Genomic DNA, 22,186 nt, shown 5'->3' on the forward strand with positions numbered 1-22,186 from the left:
CTTTATAGAAAAATATTTTAGTCGGATTTTCAGTTCGTAATTTATTGAGTTCTTGTCTTTGATTATATGTCAAGTCATTTGCTACGCCATATCCCATGTCTCTAAGGGTTTCTCTAGATCTTAATCGGATAGTGGGCATCTTGTCCTCTTAATGACACATTTTAACAATCAGTGGGCGTGGTTTATGGACACTTTTTAAAGAGATTCTGTGGGCCCGTTCAATGTCTCTATGTTGTAGTGGCGCTTTCTTGTCCTGATCTCTAGCCCTGTTAATTACGACTACTGCTTTCTCTCTACAAGTACTGTAGAACTCATCCCCACTCTCGGGCACGTCGGAGAGGACAATGTTATTCCTTCTACTTTGTCTCTCTTGATTTTCGACTCTAGATTCCAACTCACTGATACCATCCAAATAACTCTATATGTCTTCTATTCTATTATTCATAGCATCTATATCAAGTCTTAGGATCGCTTGTTCTTCTTTCTGGTGATCGATCTCGTTTTTGATAGCACGTACCTCTTCTTTGATTGAGTGTATTTCTTCTTTCACTGAAGTAATATCTTTTGATATCTTGTTTTCCGAGTCCTTAATCTGCTGTATCATTGCTGCTTTAAGATCCGATAGCTCATCACCGATGGGTCCAGGGCTGAGCTTGATGTCTGCTGCTAAGAGTAGTAGGCTTACCACTAGGTGTCTCCAATGATCTTGTGTGTGGTTCAGTTTTCGTGATGTAAACGAAGTTCCTTTTTCAAAGTTGTTTACGCAAATCTTACCTCACCAGCACACAAGCGGTTGGTTGTCCATCGTTAGATCAAGTGACTGAGCCAAAGGTCCACAATGTAAGTAGAAGTGTGGTACACAGTACAATCTGGTACCCCATTGTTGTCCCGCCCGTCCACTGTAAATCTGGCACATTTTTCTCAACTTGTTTGCAGCCTTTCGGGGGAACGAAAGTTCCGATTCGTGCTCTCCATAATTGTAGGGGTATTCCCATTTTTAGCTATCGAATATGCACCTAAACATCAAGGGGAGGTAATTCGAAATTATGAATGCCAGTAAGGTGTGGATAGGCTTGTTGTCTTCCACAAAAGGTCAATGGTTTCGAAATTGTATAGGTTACTTATCAAGCATTTGACAATTGTAAACTCGGGGTTTCGTAACTGTGACTGATCCTGTAGTTGAGACCCGTGAAAAAATAAATATGGTGAGACTTGTGGTCGGTAAGTAGAGGTTATTGCGCGGGTGTAATTTGGTATGGTAGATATCATGTACAGGAATAGACCATATTTTAGAGGGCCTTGGCTAGATAACCTTTTATCTTTATCATTCATAATTGTCATTCTTAAATTCCATTGTCGAAATGGTATTCTCATCTCTAATAATAATAATAATAGGTCCATTAATACTGCGCCAGATTCCATTCACCAAGTTAATGCTCATGGCGCTATATAGTTTCAGTAAATAACGCTGATGAAAATGGGGTACAGTTGATAGTGACTAAGTGTTGTCTGAAAAGGTGTGTTTTCAGATGAGCCTTAAAGGATGAAAGCGATGGCGACAGCTTAAGATCTAATGGTAGTTTGTTCCATAGGGAGAAAGCGCAGAACTTGAAAGATCTCTGACAAAAGGTTTTGAGACGAGTTTCGGGACTTGTAACAGGTGGTTATTCTGAGAAAGGAGATATCTGGAAGGCTTGTATTTAGGCAGTAGTTCGGTAGGATATAATATGCTGTCTTCTTGTGGCATTTGTAGGCCAGAATTACTTTAATTCAATCCTGGCTTAGAGTGGTAACCTGTACCTACATACTTTAATTTAGTCTGATATTAGTATATTACGCCACAAGGTCTGTCTGCCGGTCATTGATATCAGTCAAAACTGTTCCAACTCGAATTTTAGACAGCGGCGTAACTAGTATACAGGGTAAAAGGCACTTGCTCACAATGTATCAGTAATCGTTTTTCGCGGCAATCCATCGTTCCGCACTTAAGTGTAACTGCCCTTTGTCAAAGCGTTCAAGAATCTGCCTCGCCTGTCAAAATGTTACGAAATGCCTTAAAAGTATTACGCAGGGACAAAAGGAAGCATGGTAACATAATATATCGGATAAAGTTGGACCTGTGTCGGGAAAAGATCACAAGCCCAATAGGTCAAGCACAGAAACGGAAGCTGATCAGGTCAAGCTGAATTGCTTCGGAAAGTTGCCTACACTGCCGTCAGACGCTGGTTTTTACAATATTAGCGAACATGGGAAGATTTACGGTAACAGGAATACAGGAAATTGATCAACATATGTTTCCACATCGTGACGATCATATTTCCTTCGTCAAGAAATGGCGGCCATTCAACTTTTAGTCAGCAAATCATGCGTTTACACGTATCAGTGATTCGATTCTATAAATAGGTACCTGTCTATGCACACTATCAAGGTAGACACAATTTTATAAATAACAACTTCTTTAATACTGTAAAAAGCGACGTTTCGGTATAGATCCTTATACCGTTGTCAAGCAGGAATATTGTTCGACACGAAGGGAAAGTTGCCTATTGTCATACAGTCTTGAATAGAGGTTTGAGCACAGATCTAAGTATGACACAAATGAGGCGGTCTCACTGGCTCCATTTTTCTAGTTCACGTGGGTAAATCCGTTGAAGGGAATTGGCTATTTGATTGTTATTGAAGGATGTCAGATCATCGATTAACCTGAAGCTTAAGATAAACTTCTTGGACAAATGCCCTTGTCTGATCTGATTTTACAGATTTTTGTCTTAGCTGAAAATCCTATCCATATGCAGAAAGAAACATCTTAGCAAGAAGGGGAGCGCACTAGATGCCCATGGGGAGGCCTACTTCTTTCCTAAATGTCATACCCACAAATGACAACGAGATGTTATCATTGAGGAAGTCCAACACTTGACTTATTACTTTTTCAGTAATCTTCAGATGACATTCGTGACAGATTTTCCAGAACCTTTAAAGATAGAGATCTTACTACATGTATGTCTTAGTCACCACGTTCAGTGACAAATGCTCCATCGATGTTATCTGTGAATGAAATTCGGAAACAATCATTGGATGATAGCTCAGTGAGTTGGTCTATTGCGATTTATGTAGCCCGATGGCGGGGATCGTTGAATGGCAATATTGATCCTTTGATTGTCTGGTCCAAGCGCGACTATTTACAGGCCGCCTTCAATAAGTTGGAACATTGCTGAGTGCGGCGTTAAACAACAACAAACACAGACACACACACGCACGCACACGCACGCACACGCACGCACGCACACACGCACACATCTTACCCATTAGCGCCGTAAGTTACAGCTTCTCTCCGTGAAGCACCGGACCTGCCATTGTGGCCCAGTATACGCAACAAACCGAGATAGGCAAACCCTGCATTGACAAGAACAGGTATTTTTACGGGTGTAAAGATATTGATGTATTCAAATCGTTTAATATGTTGATGTTAAGTCAAAATCAAAGTAAGTTGCTATAATTATTTACTTTGACATAATTGTTTTCCCAAATATAACAGATGTTGTAAACATGTGGCTGTAGACTCCGAATATGTCCATTTACTTCAAATCCGACAATAATCAGATGTCAACCTATAATTCCCAATCATTCCTAACAACCTTCTCATCCTAACAAATGGTGTTAGGCTTACAATCAGTTCTAAAAATGCAAATAAGATAACAGTGACACACCATATCTGTAATGAGATGAAATGTCTGCTTAGAACAGCCCGTTGTACGATTCCGAGTATATCTTAAGCATTTGTTTATGAATCACTTTCAAATAATGATGATATAAGTTTTTCGCGAAATTGTGAGCGTATTCTGCCCACCGGTTGAAACCGCCACAAACACATGCAAAGGCAAAATATGCGTCAGATTTGGACATGTCCTCTTCATTTGTAAACATTTTGTTTGAAAGCTTTGCCGGGGCCTTGAATTTTGTACCCCTGATCAAACAACTGTTATGCGAGAGTCGCAGTAGATTTCGCACTGTTGGACGGTGGGGTATTTTTCATGTTATTGAAACGTGATAGTGGAACACCTATTGCGGTAAAATGCACCGGAGTGAATTGAAATAAATACTGCGGCAAAGTATAACAACTGCTTTAAATTGTAAGGAGAAATGCATCCTTTGTAACTTTTAAGAAAATATTCGTATGTTGCTAGCATACAAGGGAACACACATTAATTTCATTATGTACAAACAAGCAAACTGAACATCAAACCCTGGACATAGAAAACAAATTCAAACTTTTCAAAAGACAAACATTCCTTACTTGTATTATAGTAATTATACTTCTTTTGAGTGGTATATATTCCGTTTCCCATCACAAGAGTGAGATCGATAAATGCACCCAAGGAGAAATTAGCATTAGTTATTGTGTCTAATTTGTTAATATGCCTTATGTATATAGGAGTGTTTACATACCCCCAGTTGTAGTAGCCTCCAGACACATGCTGAAAACTTGATTCAGAGCAATCGGTCCGACAATGGGAAGTTCATTCGCCAGAGTGAGGGTTAGCTTGGCCCTATAAAACTCCTCCTCAAACTGTTTGTTGATGAACTGCCTGTAATTACGGAATCAGACACTTACACTATCAAATAAATAATAAAACAAAAACATTATTATTATTCTACTACAAAAATTTAGATTTACGACTTCACAATTTCAATGTCGAAGACATGAGTCAAATGTCTAAAACTAGACACTAAGATTCCAAAATTAATTATTTGTCATGTTTTGTCGTTACCGGTTGAAGTATCAACACGCTGAATGATAAGCTGAGAGTGTTTTCACAATTCAACTTACTGCGAAGCGTCCGCATCCACAGTAGTAGACACTGTACCAATAGGTGAAAGACAACATTTCGCAAACAGGATTTCATCCGAAGCGACGAGTAGGATCGGATTATATTGTATGCGGTACGACACAGTGTGGCAGACATCATTCCCCTGCGAAGAATGATGGAAGCAATGGATGAGTGACTCAATGATCTGTTCAATGAGCGAATCAAAAAGTGATTCAATGAGTGATTCAATGACTGATTCAATGACTGATTCAATGACTGATTCAATGACTGAATTCGTGAGTGATTCAATGCGTGATTCAATGAGTGAATCAGTGATTGATGTAATGAGTGAATCAGTGATTGCTGTAATGAGTGAATCAAAGAGCGATTCAATGCGTGAATTCATGAGAACTTCAATGAGTGAATTCATGAATAATTCAATGAGTGAATTCATGTGCGATTCATTGCGTGATTCAATAGTTGAATGCATGAGCGATTCAATGAGAGATTAAATGAGGGATTCAATGAGGGAATTCAATGAGTGATTCAATGAGTGATTCAATGAGTGATTCAAGGAATGAATTCAAGGAGTGAATTCAATGAGCGATTCAATGACTGATTCCATGAGTGATTCAATGAGTGAATTCAATGAGCGATTCAAGGAGTGAATTCAATGAATGATCCACTGAGGGATTCAATGAGTGATTCAACGAATGATTCCATGAGTGTATTCAATGAGTGATTCAATGAGGGATTCTAAAGTGATTCCATGAGTGAATCAATCTGTACTTTAAGGAGTGATTAAATGAGATATTCACTGAGTGATTCACTGAGTGAGTCAATGAGTGATTCAACGATAATTCAAGGAGTGATTAAATGAGATAGTCAATGAGATATTCACTGAGTGATTCAATGAGTGATTCACTGAGTGATTCAATGAGTGATTCAATGAGTAATCCAACGCTGATTAATGAGTGATCCAATGAGTGATTCAACGAATGATTCAATGAGTGATTCAACGATGATTCAATGAGTGATTCAATAAGTGATTCAACGATGATTCAATGAGTGATTCAATGAGTGATTCAACGAATGATTCAAGGAGTGAATTCATGGAGTGAATTCAAGGAGTGAATTCAAGGAGTGATTCAATGAGATATTCACTGAGTGATTCAATGAGTGATTCAATGAGTAATTCAACGATGATTCAATGAGTGATTCAGTGAGTGATTCAACGAATGATTCAACGAGTGATTCAACGATGATTCAATGAGTGATTCAATGATGATTCAATGAGTGATTCAACGATGATTCAGTGAGTGATTCAACGATGATTCAGTGAGTGATTCTATGAGTGATTCAACGAATGATTCAAGGAGTGAATTCAATGAGTGATTCAACGATGATTCAATGTGTGATTCAACGAATGATTCAAGGAGTGAATTCAATGAATGATTCAACGATGATTCAATGAGTGATTCAATGAGTGATTCGACTATGATTCAATGAGTGATTCAATGAGTGATTCAACGAATGATTCAAGGAGTGAATTCAATGAGTGATTCAATGAGTCAATCAATGAGTTATTCAATGAGTGAATTCGTGAGTGATTCAATGCGTGATTCAATGAGTAATTCAACGATGATTCAATGAGTGATTCAGTGAGTGATTCAACGAATGATTCAACGAGTGATTCAACGATGATTCAATGAGTGATTCAACGATGATTCAGTGAGTGATTCTATGAGTGATTCAACGAATGATTCAAGGAGTGAATTCAATGAGTGATTCAACGATGATTCAATGTGTGATTCAACGAATGATTCAAGGAGTGAATTCAATGAATGATTCAACGATGATTCAATGAGTGATTCAATGAGTGATTCGACTATGATTCAATGAGTGATTCAATGAGTGATTCAACGAATGATTCAAGGAGTGAATTCAATGAGTGATTCAATGAGTCAATCAATGAGTCATTCAATGAGTGAAGTCGTGAGTGATTCAATGCGTGATTCAATGAGTGACACACAGTAGATCAACAGTAAGCTACAAGACGCGACAAAATCGATCGGATACCTCGTCGTAGCCGTGACAGCAGGCTACGTTGCTAATTACGTGTATATCTGTCTGGCCAAATAAGCAGCCGTGACACTGCTGTATACTTACCTGTTTCAAAGAGGGGTATCTTCCGCAGAGGTTCACGAGACCAATCATACATCACGCATAGTCTGACACAGCTAATGCATGTTGTATACTTACCTGTTTTACAGCGGGGTATCTTCCGCAGTCCCCTTCAAACTCGACTGTGATACACTGACCCTTCACCTCTGCTGGGATCCTGTCTGTAGGGTCATCGGGGTCGGGGACTGGTCTGGCCGTGCATTGAGTCGACGTGTGGCCAGAGACGGTGACAAGAGGCTGAAACTCGTTGATGGGGTTCATGCAGACCGTCATCTTGTTATTGTCACAAGAAGTGATGATGGCTGCCAAGGAAAGTGAGTGAGTGAGTGAGTGAGTGAGTGAGTGAGTGAGTGAGTGGGCAGCTGGGTGAGTGAGTGAGTGGGTGGGTGAGTGAGTGGTTGGGTTGGTGGATGAGTGAGTGAGTGGGTGGGTGGGTGGGTGATTGGGTGGGTGAGTGAGTGAGTGAGTGAGTGAGTGAGTGAGTGAGTGAGTGAGTGGGTGGGTGGGTGGTTGAGTGAGTGAGGGAGGGAGCTTTAATGCCGCAGAACAGTATTCCAGTTTTATCATGGCGAGTCACATGTAAAGAGCGGACATACCTAGACCTGGGATTCGAACTCTTAAGAAAGAATCATCAGGGGGTACCAAACTGTTGTTGGATGATATACCATATCATATCACTGTGACAGATTAGGAATTATGTGTTTATCAATTAAATATATTATTAAAAAGAAGTATTTTTTTCAAATTACTTCGCTTCAGCTGACAGGCCTTGTCTCCGGTGCTGTAGAACTCGGGATAACATCGACACTGCCCCGTGCCGTTAACAGACACACACTGGCCCCTGGAGCCACAGTCCACGTCTTGGCACCCAGACCCGTTGACGTCATCTGTAATCATGAAACGTCTTCTGTACTTGATGCCAATCGGGAGTCTCATCACAACATTCAAACTAGATATGAGGCAAAAGATAGATTCAGAGACAGACGAAGGGAAATAACTCTTGTACCTCTGGTGTCAACATCTCCAAGTTATGAATAGAAACAACATCGTTTAGAGTAAAATCTAGCATTTCAGTCTCAGTTGTACGAGTATATCATTTACTGATAGTATCTATGTTATTCGTTGTACAATACATACAACTTTTATGCAGGGAAAGAGAGTAGGTGACGGGATGCAGGGGAAGAGAGTAGGTGTCGGGGTGCAGGGGAAGAGAGAAGGTGTCGGGATGCAGGGGAAGAGAGTAGGTGTCGGGGTGCAGGGGAAGAGAGTAGGTGTCGGGGTGCAGGGGAACAGAGTAGGTGTCGGGGTGCAGGAGAAGAGAGAAGATGTCGGGGTGCAGGGGAAGAGAGGAGGTGTCGGGGTGCAGGGGAAGAGAGTAGGTGACGGGGTGCAGGGGAACAGAGTAGGTGTCGGGGTGCAGGGGAAGAGAGTAGGTGACGGGATGCAGGGGAAGAGAGAAGGTGTCGGGGTGCAGGGGAAGAGAGAAGGTGTCCGGGTGCAGGGGAAGAGAGGAGGTGTCGGGGTGCAGGGGAAGAGAGTAGGTGACGGGGTGCAGGGGAAGAGAGGAGGTGTCGGGGTGCAGGGGAAGAGAGAAGGTGACGGGATGCAGGGGAACAGAGTAGGTGTCGGGGTGCAGGGGAAGAGAGAAGGTGTCGGGGTGCAGGGGAAGAGAGTAGGTGACGGGATGCAGGGGAAGAGAGTAGGTGTCGGGGTGCAGGGGAAGAGAGGAGGTGTCGGGGTGCAGGGGAAGAGAGTAGGTGACGGGATGCAGGGGAAGAGAGGAGGTGTCGGGGTGCAGGGGAAGAGAGTAGGTGTCGGGGTGCAGGGGAAGAGAGTAGGTGACGGGATGCAGGGGAAGAGAGGAGGTATCTTCACAAACACACTTTATGTCTCCTGACCTAATTTGTACACGCTCCCTGCGTTTCTGATAACGAAGCACTAAGAACAGGAAGGCGCGCGGCATGTTCTCCATGTCAATCTCACACATGTTAAAAGAACGATATTTAAGTTGAAAACGGCTATATCAGGTAAATTTACCTCAAGGCGAGGTCATGCAGGTCGGTGTGACCTGTGCAATCCCCAAACACTTCTGTATAGGTTGTCAGCGATCATATTCAACAAAAAAGAGATTTGTATCTTACAACGTCACATCTTGTTTCTTCACACTCTCGCGTGATCCTAATCTTAACGCATGTCGGAGTCTTCTGATAAACACTACTTTGTTATTAGTCGTATCTCTCGTCCATCTGTGTACGCCTGGCTAGGTGTGGTTCCACCTATTTCACACCTCTTTTATGCTTGATTGAAAGATAGGTTAAGGGACATCCAACTGACTCACCGAGCCAATCAGGTGTGCACGCTTTAATTTTGTTAGAACTTTCTAAATGATACAAACAGGAAAATAAACACATTCTGACGACGGCTGTGCTGTATTCTGTCGCATGTCATCAATTTACCGTAACAAGCGACGTAAGCGTATCCATGATCCATGTCTGTCGTAAATTGCGACCAAAACGTATCCATATATGCCGTAAGCGACGATACACGTATTCACGACGTACATAAATGTCTGTCACAATAAGCGACGTAAACGTGTCTATTTCTATCGCAATAAGTGACGTAAACGTATCTATATCTGTCCTAATAATATACGTAAACGTGTCTCTTTGTGTCTGTCGAAATAAGTGACGTAAACGTATCTATGTCTGTCGAAATAAGCGACGTAAACGTATCTCTATCTGTCATAATAAGCGACGTAAACGTATCTGTGTCTATCGTAAGACAAGTAAAAGTGTCTATGTCTGTTTTAGAAAGCGAGGTAAATGTGTCTATGTCTGTCGTAATAGTCGATGTAAACGTATCTATGCCTGTCGTAGTAAGCGACGTTAGCGTATCTACGTCTGTCATAATAAGCGACGTAAACGTATCTCTATCTGTCGATATAAGCGACATAAACGTATCCTGTCTGTCGAAATAAGCGACGTAAACGTATCTGTGTCTATCGTTAGAAAAGTAAAACAGTAAAAGTGTCTATGTCTGTTTTAGAAAGCGAGGTAAACGTGTACATGTCTGTCGTTATAGCCGATGTAAACGTATCTATGTTTGTCATAATAAGCGACGTACGCGTATCTATATCTGTCGAAATAAACGTCGTAAACCTATCTCTATCTGTCGACATAAGCGACATAAATGTGTCTATTTCTATCGTAATAGGGCGATATAAAAATAGTTATGCCTGTTTTAAAAGGCGACGAAAGCGTATCTATGTCCGTCGTAACAGCATATGTAAACGTATAGATTATAAGAAATGACAACATCTATGTCCTTGACCAAAACAATCTTGGAAAGGGAAAAGCCACTCATAGAAAGCATGTAATATGGTATATCGTAGCCTTGTGTATCTGAAGAAACCTACTGATAAATAATTATGATATATATGCAAAAAAACAGCAAATTTCTTTGTCCCAGTAAGAAAATTTTTAAGAATTTCCCATATAGTGTTAAAAAATCCTTACAGCTATTGTTTGGATGGCTAAAAATAGAAATCCACCATATAAAATAGTCGTGGGTCAAAATGTTCTTTGGTAAAAAATGTCGAAGGGCATGGTCCTCAATAATTTGTCTTTCCAGTAACAACTTCTTGAAAAATAAAAATATTGATACCTCCCTTGGCATCATCAAATACTATTCATGTTATGCCCAGAGGATATTTCCTGCAGAGAAAGTTGCTATATATGTGGTGTTGCACAGCATGAGAAGAGAAGAGGACAGAAGGGCAGCTTTAAGGTAAAACTTGTGTTAGAATATCCTTACCATGTCTTATCCCATAACACATTAATCACATATACATACTGAATTATTTATTATGCTTTTGTATGTTAAACATATATCAATTGAGAAATACAAGAGGCCAATAACTTTTGGTCTAGGGGGCACTCACTGTATACGAAATTACAAATTGCAAAGTATTTGTCTTTCCTGTAACTGTCCTTACCATGACTCTCATTTTCGTTATGGTAAAGACAGGTTTTGCTACAGAGAAGACATCTGGCTCTAAAAAGGTTATTTACGTCTGCCGTTACATAGCAATAAATGAACATAAGACCTTTGAAAAACGGACATACGCAGATATAATTTTAGCTAATGTGTCAATTAAAAGAAAGAATTGAAAAGACATCATGAAGACCTTTCTTAAATTTGTTACAGGAAGGACAAATGTTGTTACTGTTAAAGACATTATCATTCAATAAGGCACTTATAATCAACTATTACACAGAAATGACGTTTGACTGTATACAGTATTACAAGCTATTAACCTAGACACACACACAATGTGATCATTGGAAGTCATCTATGCTGAAAATTAAAGATTTGGTTACAGGCAAGACAATGTCTTGTTATGGGGACAGACATTTGTCCTCTGAAATGTGAATTTCTAGTTGACACCTGTGCTAAAAAAACATTTACATGGATGAAAAGTATTAAACATTAGATGAAGGATCATACTTGTAACTGTAAGTATAAATCTAAAAAATAATTGATTTTTCTATTAATCTGACAAAAAAACGTTACTGGACGGACATATTTTGTTAAAGAAAAGACATTATTATTTCAAAATGTCACTTACATGCCACGATTACACAGAAGCAATATTTGACTGTATGATACGATATTATCTATTAGACATGCATATAAATAATTGTTTGTATGAAGATACATGTATGATTATTGGGGGTGATAATGCTGAAACAGTAAGTACTTGGTACAGGAAAGGCATTTTCTTGTTATGGGAATAGACATTTGTCCTCCGAAATGTGAATTTCTCGTTGGCACCTGTGGTAAAATAACATTTACACTGATGACAGCCCGTCAAACATTAGATACAGGATCATACTCGTAACTGTGAATAACTAATAATTGATTTTTTAATATAAATTTACCAAAAACTGCTTTTGTTAAAGAAAAGACATTATTATTTCAAAATGGCACTTATATGAAACGATAACACAGAAGCAATATTTTAATATATATAATATGGTATTATCTATTAATCTAGACCCGCATATAAAAAACAACTGTTTAAATGAACGTCTGATTCTTGAGAGTGACTATGCTGAAACTTTAACATGTTGTTACAGGAAAGACATTTGAAGGTCAGATGGGATAAATCATTCATCGGAATAACGCACGCGGCCTCATGGAGAGGTTAAGGGGGGAAAGGAAACACTGATTGTGTAATTCTTAAAGGTAAGAGACAGATGGTGGAGTGTGCGAACAGAAAGAGAAGAGACAGATGGTGGAGTGGGCAAACAGAAAGAGAAGAGACAGATGGTGGAGTGGGCAAACAGAAAGAGAAGAGACAGATGATAGAGTGGGCAAACAGAAAGAGAAGAGACAGATGGTGGAGTGTGCAAAGAGAAAGAGAAGAGACAGATGGTGAAGTGTGCAAACAGAAAGAGAAGAGACAGATGATAGAGTGGGCAAACAGAAAGAGAAGAGACAGATGGTGGAGTGGGCAAACAGAAAGAGAAGAGACAGATGGTGGAGTGGGCAAACAGAAAGAGAAGAGACAGATGGTGGAGTGGGCAAACAGAAAGAGAAGAGAGAGATGGTGGAGTGGGCAAACAGAAAGAGAAGAGACAGATGGTGGAGTGGGCAAACAGAAAGAGAAGAGACAGATGATAGAGTGGGCAAACAGAAAGAGAAGAGACAGATGGTGGAGTGTGCAAACAGAAAGAGAAGAGACAGATGGTGAAGTGTGCAAACAGAAAGAGAAGAGACAGATGATAGAGTGGGCAAACAGAAAGAGAAGAGACAGATGGTGGAGTGGGCAAACAGAAAGAGAAGAGACAGATGGTGAAGTGTGCAAACAGAAAGAGAAGAGACAGATGATAGAGTGGGCAAACAGAAAGAGAAGAGACAGATGATAGAATGGGCAAACAGAAAGAGAAGAGACAGATGGTGGAGTGTGCAAACAGAAAGAGAAGAGACAGATGCTGGAGTGTGCAAACAGAAAGAGAAGAGACAGATGGTGAAGTGTGCAAACAGAAAGAGAAGAGACAGATGATAGAGTGTGCAAACAGAAAGAGAAGAGACAGATGGTGGAGTGTGCAAACAGAAAGAGAAGAGACAGATGCTGGAGTGTGCAAACAGAAAGAGAAGAGACAGATGATAGAGTGGGCAAACAGAAAGAGAAGAGACAGATGATAGAGTGGGCAAACAGAAAGAGAAGAGACAGATGGTGGAGTGTGCAAACAGAAAGAGAAGAGACAGATGATAGAGTGGGCAAACAGAAAGAGAAGAGACAGATGGTGGAGTGGGCAAACAGAAAGAGAAGAGACAGATGGTGGAGTAGAGAAAGAGAAAGTGACAGTTGGTGGAGTGGAGAAACAAAGTGAAAGATGATCAGAGCACTGTACAGGAACGAATGTCATTGTTGTATGCGGGGGAGTTTCTGATCCAGGATATGTGGAGATTGCAGGCTTTGAAGATGTTTATGTTGAATGCATGCGCAGAGTTGATAACATATATGCTAACCGTTTCTACTGACCAAAAAAATTGTAGATGGGTGTTGGTACAATTATACTAAAACCAACAAAAGTTGCTAGGTCGTTACAATTTGAAATTGATTAACAAATATGGCGATATGCAGTGGACTGTGGACACAATCAGTGAAGAACTCTTCTAAAATGTTGGTTGTTTGTTTGTTTGTTGTTTAACGCCGCGCTCAGCAATATTCCAACTATATGACGGCGGTATGTAAATAATCGAGTCTGGACCAGACAATCCAGTGATTAATACCATGAGCATAGATCCACACAATTTGGATCGATGACATGCATCATTAACCAAGTCAGCGAGCCTGACCACCCGACCGCCTCTCACGCTAAAATGTTTGAAGCTGCACGTAAATGTTGTTTGTAAGACCACTCATCATCAATGCATTTATTGTTAAAGTCTGTTCACCTATCTTTAATGTTTCACAGAATTGGTTGTCAAATGTTAAGGTTCTGTTTTTTTATTGATATCAGATCACTGTATTCAAAATTATAAGCTTGTAAACTTGATTTAAAGAGAACACTTTAAAACTGATGACAAGGAGTATAGTGGTCAGGAAATAAGGTGATAGTTGTGTCTTTTAGCACAAGTGTAGACGTGCATGTATTTGTAATTCAGTGAGGGTACTTATTTGGACATGCGCCTTGACGAGGTGAAATCCATCAGAGAGAATGTATTTCGGGGCATGGATTATCAGGGAGAATACAGTACTTATCTTAGTTTTTCACAAATGTCCATCCTGTAACATATTTCATTTAACACCAGGCGAATGGCATCGCTTCATACTTTCTTGTGACAGTGTTTGGCTTTAACATATTGTGCAATTCTGAAGAACATACATCAAGAACCTGTTACAATTTTTTCCTGTTCTTTAACAAAATTGTCCATCCCATAACATAGCTTTCTTGTTTGAAACGCTATGTCAGATTTTCCACATGCAGCTTCATGTATGTGTCTGTTTGAACAAATGACGTAAACGTATCCATCTTTGTTGTAAACTTATCTATGTCTGTCGTAATAGGCGGTGTACATGTGTCCATGTTTGTCGTAATAAGGGGCGTAAACATGTCCATGTTGTCGTAATAAGAGACGTAAACATAAGCACGTCTGTCGTAAATAGAAACGTAAACATAAGTACGTCTGTAAATGTGTCCATGTCTGTCGTAAAAAGCGACGTAAATATATCCACGTCTGTCAGGTAACGTAAACGTATCTCTGGCTGTCGTTATTGGTGGCGTAAACGTGTCAGTGTCTGTCTTAATAAGGGACGTAAGCGTTTCTATGTTGTCGTAATAAGCGACATAAACGTATCAATGTCTGTCGTAATAAGCTATGTAAATGTATCCATTTTTGTCGTAAAAAGCGACGTAAACGTGTCCATGGCTATCGTAAAAAGAGACGTAAACTTATCCACGTCTGACGTAATAGATGACGTAAACATGTCCCTGTCTGTAAATGTGGATACCCTGAGCGCTTTGATTAAGCGTGTCATCAGACGCTGATGGTAGATGTACACGTGTACTGTCAGTCAATAATGTTATAGTTTTAGACCCTATAAACAGAACAGAAAGCCATGATGCTACGAAATGCCGCTTCCCAACTGGGAACAGCTCTGCGTCCCTCTCACCTGCTATGATGCTGCAGTCAGGGCCTGTCCTTCCGGGCACACCCGAACAATCACACGTCTTGCCATTGGGTGGGCAAGTTGTTCCGGAAGCACAGTTCACTCCATATCGGTTGCAGTCAAAATGAACAGGAGCTACAAGACATATAATAGTGATTGAGTGAGTGGCTTTGGTTGAGGGGCGCTTTGAACAGATGCCGGTGATATCACGCCATGTCAACTTGATCCTGATGTTGGAACAAACCCGGTGGTGGACTACGACGTTTACCATCTTGGTGAAATCTACTAAGCCATGCATGCAGTTATGATGTCCAAGCAAAGAGTAATAATGTCCAAGTAAAGAGTGATAATGTCAAATGCATGCACAATAAGGAACGCAACTCTGCCTCGGCAAATTACGGCGCTTTAGACGACCTGCCCGACTGTGCTTCAACATGACTCACAATCGGTACTTTACAACAGCTGAATGCACCCCCTCTTCAAATATGACCGACCGTAATACAATTGTTTCTTTAGTTTCGTTCAGGTCATGGACCATCTTGTGTAGTTAGACAATGATGATGTTGACATAGGTATCATGATATGTTTTATGAAGATATATGAGACATTATGTTATACAATGTACATGCATACCCATTTGCAGAGAGCACCTGGTAACACCGTTGGAATTTTAAAATAATTTATGGGTGTTTTGTTATTATCGAGCTGCTTTTTTTGTTTCTCTCAGTTAGTGAGATAAGCGTAGTGTCCCTAACCTAGTGGTTAACAATTATACACACATACCTTTCTACCATTTTAGTGCTTATAGCACCTTACCATCATCATCTTCTATGCAGGCTTCAATGGTTGTGTTGGCATAATTCTCAGCAGACAGTGTGACCAAGAACGTTTCTCTGGACTCAGTCCCCTGAAAATATAAACACTCTTTATATGAAAAGAACTTTATAGCATATCATTTCGATGTCATGTTCTCTTCCAATGATACATTAAACGTCAATAGTTTACAAATAATGACTGAACGCAATCACACATCCACATTTGCTCGTACCAGATCGTCAACAATCGGAATTTCCAGGATGACATATTCATCCATTTCATGGAACTCGAGAATACGAATAGTTGTCAGATAATCGCTTCCAGATTTGGCACTGACGTCTTCATATTGCACCGTCACATTCAAAGGTCCTCTGTCAAACTGGGATCGGTGGACGTGAAGACCGACAACTCCCCGATTCTCCGGTTCACATGTTTTTTCATTTATGGTGAACACGAGATAATCATCTGCAAAACACAACACATGTCAATCTGTAAAAACAAGTTGAATAAGTTAATACACTATGTACCTTGCGGCAATGGATGTTGCCGTTACGAGCTGTCTCAAATGAATATACCTGTGATGGTTTTGAAATGAGTGGACCTTGCAAAATACAGTCATGCTACTGTGTAGTACTTAACATGAAAGGGTAGTCTCGATTATTAACACTTTAATTAACAGCCTCAGATTTGTTCATGACTAGTTCCGAGAAACTTTATTTCACTGGTCTGTAGATATTGGACCTACAAATATAGTCATCTCCGAACAAGAAAAAATGTTTACTATGTTTTCATTTTCTATCAGTTTTATTTGGTTCTAATTTGTGCCATTATTAAAGCATTGAGAACTGGATCATAAGCATAGCGCTCAAATGCTATTAGTGGATGAGGACTGACATCGTTGGATGTTTACTTGTCCTCAGCAGCATGTAGTAGTCATAGGTACCACGTATAACATTGGCTGTTGAAGCAGTGTTCTTCGCCACCCACTCATGTGTAAAAACTCACCATCATCAATAATGCAGATTTGTATGGTTTCGTTGTTATATCCTTCCGTATAAAGTGTGATAGAGAAGCTTTCCCGTGATTCCATAATCTAAAAGGTGAAACAGTCGTTTATTACTACAAGGGCAAACATATCGGGGTTCATTAAAATCATATGTGCCCTAGGGTCATATCAAAGAGTTATAATGTCCAAGCAAAGAGTTATCATATCCAAGCTAGGAGTTATCATGTCCAAGCTAAGAGTTATCATGTCCAAGCTAAGAGTTTTCATGTCTAAGCTAGGAGTTATCATGTCCAAGCTAAGAGTTATCATGTCCAAGCTAAGAGTTTTCATGTCTAAGCTAGGAGTTATCATGTCCAAGCTAAGGGTTATCATGTCCAAGCTAAGAGTTATCATGTCCAAGCTAAGGGTTATCATGTCATCACTGACTTTGACATCAACCTGGAGAAGCAGATCAGCCACCTACAGCTGAAGAACATCATCAAGATCAGAACCTGTCTCACCAAAGAAGCCACGTAACTCAGTCTACCAATATTTCCCGGATCGATTGTTATAACCTTCTCGCCCACTCCACTAAAATTCTCCTCCACCGATTACCACGTATCCGAAATAACGTTGCTCGTCTTGTCTCTCTTTCTCCAAAGTCCAACGACATCACTCCCATCCTCAAAGAACTGTGCTGGCTTCCTCTTCCGTACACATCAATGTTACTCTAGAATCGCCCTAAGTTATCTTTATGCAACTAAGTGGACCAGCACTATAATATCGGCATTAGTCAGGACTAGTACAAGCAGTCGCACGCACGCACGCACGCACGCACGCACGCACGCACGCACGCACGCACGTGGGCCTGATTTTTTTAACAGAACATAACACGTCGCAACATTGTAATTCTTGTGGCGGGCAGTTTCTTTTTTAACAACGGTCTGAAGCATAATTAACGTTTTTCCAGAATTTTCAGATGACTTCTTTTTTTCCCCAAAATTGGGAGGTAACAAACCTGAAGCACCGAGAATAATGGGGATTCGGACAACTTGGTACTTGGGAGGCAAGCGTGACATTTCGTAAGCGTGATCCGCATATTTGCCATGTTTTTCCTGAATCTTGTCAAAACACATCAGTGTCAAGAGGGACAGAGAATACAATGATAAATATGATTTCATTGGATTTAATTAAAAAGAACAAGATCAGGTTTGTCGGCATGGATGGGTCTATTATAAAGGCCTGTACAGGCATAAAATAAAGAATGTTGTAGTGATCATTTTCCATGACGCCCTCTACATATTCTTGGTCGTACCATGGATGGACCCGGGTCCTCGGCGTGATTAACGAACACTCTAACCACCAGGCTAGCTAACCGTCCAGGGTGTCGGGAAGCGGGTGCTAGCCTAACTAAGGTACGCAACTCAGCCAATTGCCGACCCACGCGTTTCCCCCAAACATGCATTGTTATGTAAATGAATAGAGCGTTCACGTTAGTTACATGTACCTTATCTTTTAATATTGGTATTTGCAGTGTTGCCTGTCTGTCCCTTTCAGCGAACTGTAGACTTGTGACGTTTGATGCGTAGTCGCTGCCGTCCATGGCGGTGCCGTCGTCGTATTCCAACGTCACAGTAAGCGTTTCCGTGTCGCATGTGGGTCTTAGGATATGGAGGTGTGGAACTTCCTCGTCTTCCTTGAAGCAGTACTTGCCCACGACGGTGAACTCTTTGACTTGGTTTTTATCTGGCACATAGTGCGCAACAATTAGTATGCTTCGTCGTCGTAATATGTGAAGTGCAACCAGACAATTATAAGTATATATTTAACAGGAATCTCACTCAGCACATTTTTATAATTAACAGGAAAGTATGTACTTTATTAAAGCAGTTTGTTATTGTCAACAAGAAATTATTTGTTGTATGTCAGCAACTTTGTATGTTTTTACCATGAAAGTATTTCAGCAAAAATATGTATTTATTACAAAACTGTTTCTGTAATTTCATTCAATTAATTTATTTTTCATAAGAATCGACACGATTATATATTGCTCATGTGTTTAAGACACTTTCAGACAATTTGCATTTTAAACAAGAAAGCGGTGTCAGCATCTCAGCTTTAGTTCCAATAAAATACGTTAACTCGGATGTCTGGTTAAAGATGGTCTCATTCAGAGAGTAGAACAAATTCAAAATTATTATTAAATATTTCATTCTGAAAATGTCACAATTCATAATTGCATGTTGCTACTAAAGCTAAATATTTAATAGAATTCATTCGCTGTATTTTCATTTTTGATTGTTGTGTATTACTAGAGCGGCGAGTATTTACTTACGGAAATAGAAATATGTTTAAACCAAGCACTAACCGATGTCTCCTGAGATGCAGAGTTGGATGGTTTTACTGAAGTATCTATCGTGAGTTAGTTTTATGAAGAATGCTTCTTGTGATTCAATCACCTAAAATGTGAAATATGTAGACGTTCATCGCAGATGTTTGTTTGTTATTGTTTCTTAACGCCGCACTCATCAATATTACATCTATATGATGGCTGCCTGTAAATAATTGAGTCTGAAACAGACAATCCAGTGATTAATATGTCATGAGCAGCGATCCACGCAATTGGGATACGATGACATGCATCAACCAAGTCAGCGAGCCTGTCCACCCGATCCCGTTAGTCACCGTTTACGGCAAGCATGGGTTGCTGAAGACCTATTCTTTCCCGGATCTTCACGGGGGACAAGCATGGGTTGCTGAAGACTTATTCTATACCGGATCTTCACGGGGGACAAGCATTGGTTGCTGCAAACCTATTCTACCCCGGATCGTCACGCGTCGACCAGATAATGCAGTGAAAGTGGGCCAATTACACAAGTAATATATATTTAACTAAGAATTGACTTTCACTTTGCGTGAGTTTACTGGAATATGAACAATCATTGAGTGAGACTGTACTGTTTATCGTTGACGGATTTTAGTCACGATATGGATGGAATACCGCTGTGGCTACTCACTCACTCACTGTAAATACGTCGGAGCGTGCGAAGACGCTCCTGCAATGTTTGGCCCTCACTTTATGACGGTTCATACTCCAATGAACTCACACAAAGTGACCGTCATTTATTACATGTTTTATGTCCATTGTTTTACCCCGCAAGATGTAGACACAAGTATATATACCCAGCTGGATCGTGGAAACAAATAGGTTCTCAAAACGAAAGATCATAAGAGTGTATGCATGTTCAATTATGTCCTCAGTAAAATAGTTTGAACGTCTACGACCAGCATCTCGTTTGGCTTTTCTTCCACGTGAAACCCATCTTCCCGAGGCCAGGGAGTTAACTGACTATAAAAGTCCTGTTTCCACCCTTGCCAATCAAAATCTCGTAACAAAATCAACATCCGGTTCCTAATTATAAACAATTTGGATTACAAAGTGCAGATTTCAGTCGACTGAAGGATTTGCAGAGGATGTGTACCGTCAACTGGGCGTCGACAGATATTTTCAAAATCTTTTCTGGTTTTAAAATCAACGTGCTCATGTGATTTGATGCATTTCGCGAGGTAAGACCCATTCTATTTCAATGTAGATCTTGATCATCTATCATATCGTCTTGACCGGGCGCCGCCATTTTGTTCGAAGCAAATGCAAGTGATATGATACGTGGAATCAGATTAGTCAGTGGGAGACACATAGAAGGGACATAACTCGAAAAAGCCTCTGGTGGCGCTACAATCGAGCCTGGAAATTCCAGCCTATATCGGCAAGGGTGGAAACCGGACTTTTATAGTCTGTAAACTCCCTTGTTTTGGAAAGATGCGTCAACCCACACTCGATCACCCCATGCACTTTACCTCATCCTGAACTAGACCAATCATCAGCATAACACTCTCTTCATTTCTGGCGAACTCCAGGCGAGTCACAACTGTAGTAAAGTCGTTGCCAGCCTCGGCGCTGTCATTGTCGTACTCCACAGAGACATTCAGTGTACCCGTGTCTGACGCTGGCCTTCCAACCCGCAGCTGTATGGCTGTTTCATTCTCAAAGACACACCTCATATCAGACACAATGAAATCCAATAGTGCTGTGTCCTTTCCTACGAATAAAGACAATATTTTGCGTTTTTAAATGCATTGGTGTACATGTTTTTTATGTACATTGTATTTGTTTACTTGGGACCTGGAAAAACAACATGTATTACATTTATGCTTAACGTATTACATTCTTGTTGTGTAGGTTGATTCGTATGTAACGTTCAGTATTTTAAACAAAAACCTTATACCTATCAGTTGAATGTCATACATAGAGGTGAGGATTTCACAACTGTCAGTACACGTGTCTTACCATCGTCGTCGAGGATGGTTATATTCAGTGTCTCATCGAAATATCCCTCCGCGATGAGTGTCACGGAGAATTTCTCCCTCGATTCAGTCACCTGTAACAAACAGAAGCAACGTATGTAGCAAACAGAAGCAACGCTTGTAACGAACAGAAGCAACGCATGTAACAAACAGAAGCAACGTATGTAACAAACAGAACAAGCAACGCATGTAACAAACAGAACAAGCAACACATGTAACAAACAGAAGCAACGTATGTAACAAACAGAAGCAACGTATGTAACAAACAGAAGCAACGCATGTAACAAACAGAAGCAACGTATGTAACAAACAGAAGCAACGTATGTAACAAACAGAACAAGCAACACATGTAACAAACAGAAGCAACGCATGTAACAAACAGAAGCAACGTATGTAACAAACAGAAGCAACGTATGTAACAAACAGAAGCAACGCATGTAACAAACAGAAGCAACGCATGTAACAAACAGAAGCAACGCATGTAACAAACAGAAGCAACGCATGTAACAAACAGAACAAGCAACGCATGTAACAAACAGAAGCAACGTATGTAACAAACAGAAACAACGTATGTAACAAACAGAAGCAACGCATGTAACAAACAGAAGCAACGCATGTAACAAACAGAAGCAACGCATGTAACAAACAGAAGCAACGCATGTAACAAACAGAACAAGCAACGCATGTAACAAACAGAAGCAACGCATGTAACAAACAGAAGCAACGTATGTAACAAACAGAAGCAACGTATGTAACAAACAGAAGCAACGCATGTAACAAACAGAAGCAACGCATGTAACAAACAGAAGCAACGCATGTAACAAACAGAAGCAACGCATGTAACAA

The 22,186-nt window shown here is 40.3% G+C and overlaps 1 protein-coding gene across 2 annotated transcripts in view; it reads right to left on the reverse strand.

Moving 5' to 3' along the window:
* LOC139465947 (adhesion G-protein coupled receptor V1-like) overlaps positions 1–22,186 on the reverse strand; it is a 47,875-nt gene that overhangs the window by 11,607 nt on the left and 14,082 nt on the right. For both annotated transcript variants that reach the window (XM_071247957.1, XM_071247958.1), the window contains exons 8-20: positions 21,324–21,414; positions 20,834–21,075; positions 19,344–19,434; positions 18,483–18,721; positions 16,996–17,083; positions 16,223–16,455; positions 15,991–16,081; positions 15,178–15,309; positions 7,742–7,879; positions 7,071–7,294; positions 4,829–4,971; positions 4,447–4,586; positions 3,303–3,393 (exon numbers count right to left, since the gene is read on the reverse strand). In XM_071247957.1, the coding sequence (XP_071104058.1) occupies positions 3,303–3,393; positions 4,447–4,586; positions 4,829–4,971; positions 7,071–7,294; positions 7,742–7,879; positions 15,178–15,309; positions 15,991–16,081; positions 16,223–16,455; positions 16,996–17,083; positions 18,483–18,721; positions 19,344–19,434; positions 20,834–21,075; positions 21,324–21,414 (1,943 nt within the window). The remainder of the gene's footprint in view (positions 1–3,302; positions 3,394–4,446; positions 4,587–4,828; positions 4,972–7,070; positions 7,295–7,741; positions 7,880–15,177; positions 15,310–15,990; positions 16,082–16,222; positions 16,456–16,995; positions 17,084–18,482; positions 18,722–19,343; positions 19,435–20,833; positions 21,076–21,323; positions 21,415–22,186) is intronic.

Source organism: Haliotis cracherodii, unplaced genomic scaffold, assembly GCF_022045235.1.
Source record: "Haliotis cracherodii isolate W230 unplaced genomic scaffold, xgHalCrac1.p SCAF_18, whole genome shotgun sequence".
NCBI classification, from domain to species: domain Eukaryota; kingdom Metazoa; phylum Mollusca; class Gastropoda; order Lepetellida; family Haliotidae; genus Haliotis; species Haliotis cracherodii.